At 42.7% G+C, this 3,021-nt stretch overlaps 1 protein-coding gene across 1 annotated transcript in view; it reads left to right on the top strand.

Moving 5' to 3' along the window:
• The first annotated feature begins 394 nt into the window (after positions 1–394).
• Positions 395–3,021, top strand: part of LOC107190141 — a 5,973-nt gene continuing 3,346 nt past the window's right edge. Inside the window, exons 1-2 of the mRNA XM_015578895.1 lie at positions 395–531; positions 1,675–2,254. Of these exons, the coding sequence (XP_015434381.1) occupies positions 436–531; positions 1,675–2,254 (676 nt within the window). The 5' untranslated portion in view covers positions 395–435. The remainder of the gene's footprint in view (positions 532–1,674; positions 2,255–3,021) is intronic.

Raw genomic sequence — 3,021 nt, 5'->3', positions numbered from 1 at the left:
AACATCAAAATAAAAAATTCATCTCAGAGTCTAAAAACTTATAATTACAATTCATAAGTAAAAATAATTGTTAAATTATTTAGCAAATTCGTATTAAAACGTCTTAGAAAGCAATAATTATTCGTGCCACGCGTAGAACCCCCTATCCGCTTGTTACATAATTCGGCAGAGACGTGATGACTTCTGGAAGACGTATGTCATACTACACGTGCCACGATAGTCGAATATTTTAACCGTAACAATAGATCACGAAAGTTGGAACGATATTCGACGAAATCATTTGTTATACCCGTATCATTGTACGACGCAACTGGTGAACATAAGTGCGCATCAATTACTTGTTAGTAATTGGATTGTCATTCATTAGCTCCATATAAATATCTGTGAATTCGTTGGTAACTACAAGCAGTAGCCGAAACAGGAGCAAAAGCGAACATGCATACGGTAACACTATGTCTTCTCGCCATTGCTGGCGTCACGTGCGCTCTTGAAATTCCTGACATCTCTCCGCAACTTTCGACTGTGAAACCGGTAAGCCTTCACAAAACTTTTGATACATTCCCTTTTTTAAAATATAATAACGAGTGAAAGATACTTTAATATTTGTATTTCTAAAAAATTGATTCGTAATTGCAATTATAATCTATTAACTTTCTCTTCTACTTCTATTCTATCTCCATTGAATACTATTGTTTTTTAGACATTCTTTACTGGCTATGACGAATATAAATTTAATGGCACCTGCCTAAAAGGAACAACAATTAATTTTAGTACACACGAAGTTGCATCGACATCATGATCTATTTAAACTAATTCGTACTACAGTAATTGATTAGTTCTTCTAAGTGAGGAATAAAGTCATGTGGGAAATTTAATCCATTAATGAATTCCTGAGAAATCATATTATGCATTCTATTAATTATACTACTAGTTTTGCAACACATAAAGCGACTGTTTTTCAATTACTCCATAGATGTTTGTTGAAAAATTCGTTTGACAATAAATCTTACAAGGAACGTTCCAAGGAACAGCGGTCATTTCCATGAAAGAGTATATTACTAAATAAATTGAAAGAATCTGAATGTTTCTGCTGTTATAAATCGCAGCCATTTAAACAATTCAAGTATAACTATACTGACTCAGAAAATTTTCTTTATTAATAATTTTATTACCTGAACACTATCTTCTTCATATTCTCATATTTTAAAATGGTCGGTTGTGAGGCATGTTATTATTTTAGAAAACTTACCTGCATCATGTCATTAGTCATAGAGCACTTTTAGTTACTAAAATAAAGATGTCGTTCATCGTATATTATTTCGTTTCGAGATCGCAATTAGTGAACTATATGAGTTGACCAACCAAGTCTAGTAGGACGACTAATCGTAAAAGACAGTACAAAACGGTCGAAACCGAAAAGAGGCCTAGATTAGGAACACTATCTAAATGTATAAGTTTGTCTTTCAGTGCTATTCAGTATTTCTCGCTAAGCCCAAAATTACAACGACATATATCGAAGAAGGTCATCCTCGTAAATCTCGTAATTTCTTCCGCTTGAGTGATGTGTTTGCTTGGTCTGTGAGGGCCAAACTATAAGATTTGGTCATGTAATTTAAGATAGCCATACATAATTGAGGTATTAGAATACTACTAAACAAACTTCGTTTTTAACAGATCGCTGACCTTGGCTCCGAGATAAATAGAATTATAAACGGAGGCAACCAAGATAACTCAGATGAGAGGAATGACAATGACACAGCGAGGCTAGCTTCTGAATTGGGAAAACAAGTTGCCCAGGACATCGAAAACGCCATTCGAACAGGAGCATCGATTGGGACAGCTCCATTTAAATTCGGGGCTGCTTTGAGGAATAAGCTTGCCAATGACATCGCACGATGGTTGAAAAGAGTACTCAATCAGCCAAATAATTCCAGACTCGACAACACCTTGCTAAACTTAGCTACTCAGTTGACTAATAGGATCGCCCAAACCGTTGAAAACGCGGTTGAAATTAAAGGGAAAATCTTGGGACGTTTTATCGGATTGACTGCATTAACGAAGGCCAAACTTATTCAGGATGTTACAGACTGGATAACACAGACTGTTCAACCGGCTATCCCAGATGTTTATCTGCAGCTAGGTCCGTTGATCTGTTATAACGGATCATGTGCTTTCCAGAGAACTACTACTGCGCCTTCAAGGTCAACATCCTCAACCACGACAACTCAATCTTCTACCAATCCTTCAACATCGGGTAAACTATGTACCACTTCTTCGCCTCGATCAAATACCGCTTCTTCGCCTAGAATTAGCACCGCTTATGCAACTGGACCGACTACCGTCACGTCGCGTAGACCAAGTAATTCCTCGACTGGGAGAAATACTTCTCCAACTAGACCAAATTTTCCAACTAGACCAAGTATCGCCACATTTCCTAGACCAAGTAGTTCTTCGAATAGACCAAGTACTGCCTCTTCACCTTTTTTTTTTTTTTTTTTCGCGGGGAAATGCATTATGCACACCTCGGAGTCCTGGGGTGGGACTCCGATGTAGTGTAGGACTCTGACCCACTAAAACCCCCGCGGCAGCCTTCTCGGGCGGAACTCGGCGGTGGCGGGATATCGTATGAACGCACCACCAACGCCGCGCCTGTGCTCCCCTTAGCGGGAAGCCCGTTCCGTGGGGGCGATCGGACGCCCCCCAGAGGTGACCGATACCCCGGTCACCCCCCCTTCCCTACTCCGCCGGCGTCGGAGGACTGCACTCCGACGCCGGCACTACCGGGCCGCTTTGGATGCAGTCGGGGACCCCACCCCGACTCCATCAGCGGCGCCGGCGGACGCGCGCGCGAAGGCGGGAGCCACATGAGCCGAATCTCCGGCTCCCGATGTCCACGCACGCGTCCGCCCCTACACGCAGGCCACGCCTGCCGGAGAGCGAGGAGGCGCCTACGGGGGGGGGGGAATCTGTCCCACCCCGCCGGCGTCGTCGGGGGCGGCCCTGCGGGCCCCCCGGCCCCGC

The sequence above is a fragment of the Dufourea novaeangliae genome, unplaced genomic scaffold (assembly GCF_001272555.1).
Source record: "Dufourea novaeangliae isolate 0120121106 unplaced genomic scaffold, ASM127255v1 scaffold188, whole genome shotgun sequence".
Lineage (NCBI taxonomy): Eukaryota > Metazoa > Arthropoda > Insecta > Hymenoptera > Halictidae > Dufourea > Dufourea novaeangliae.
This window is presented reverse-complemented; position numbering and strand designations above follow the sequence as displayed.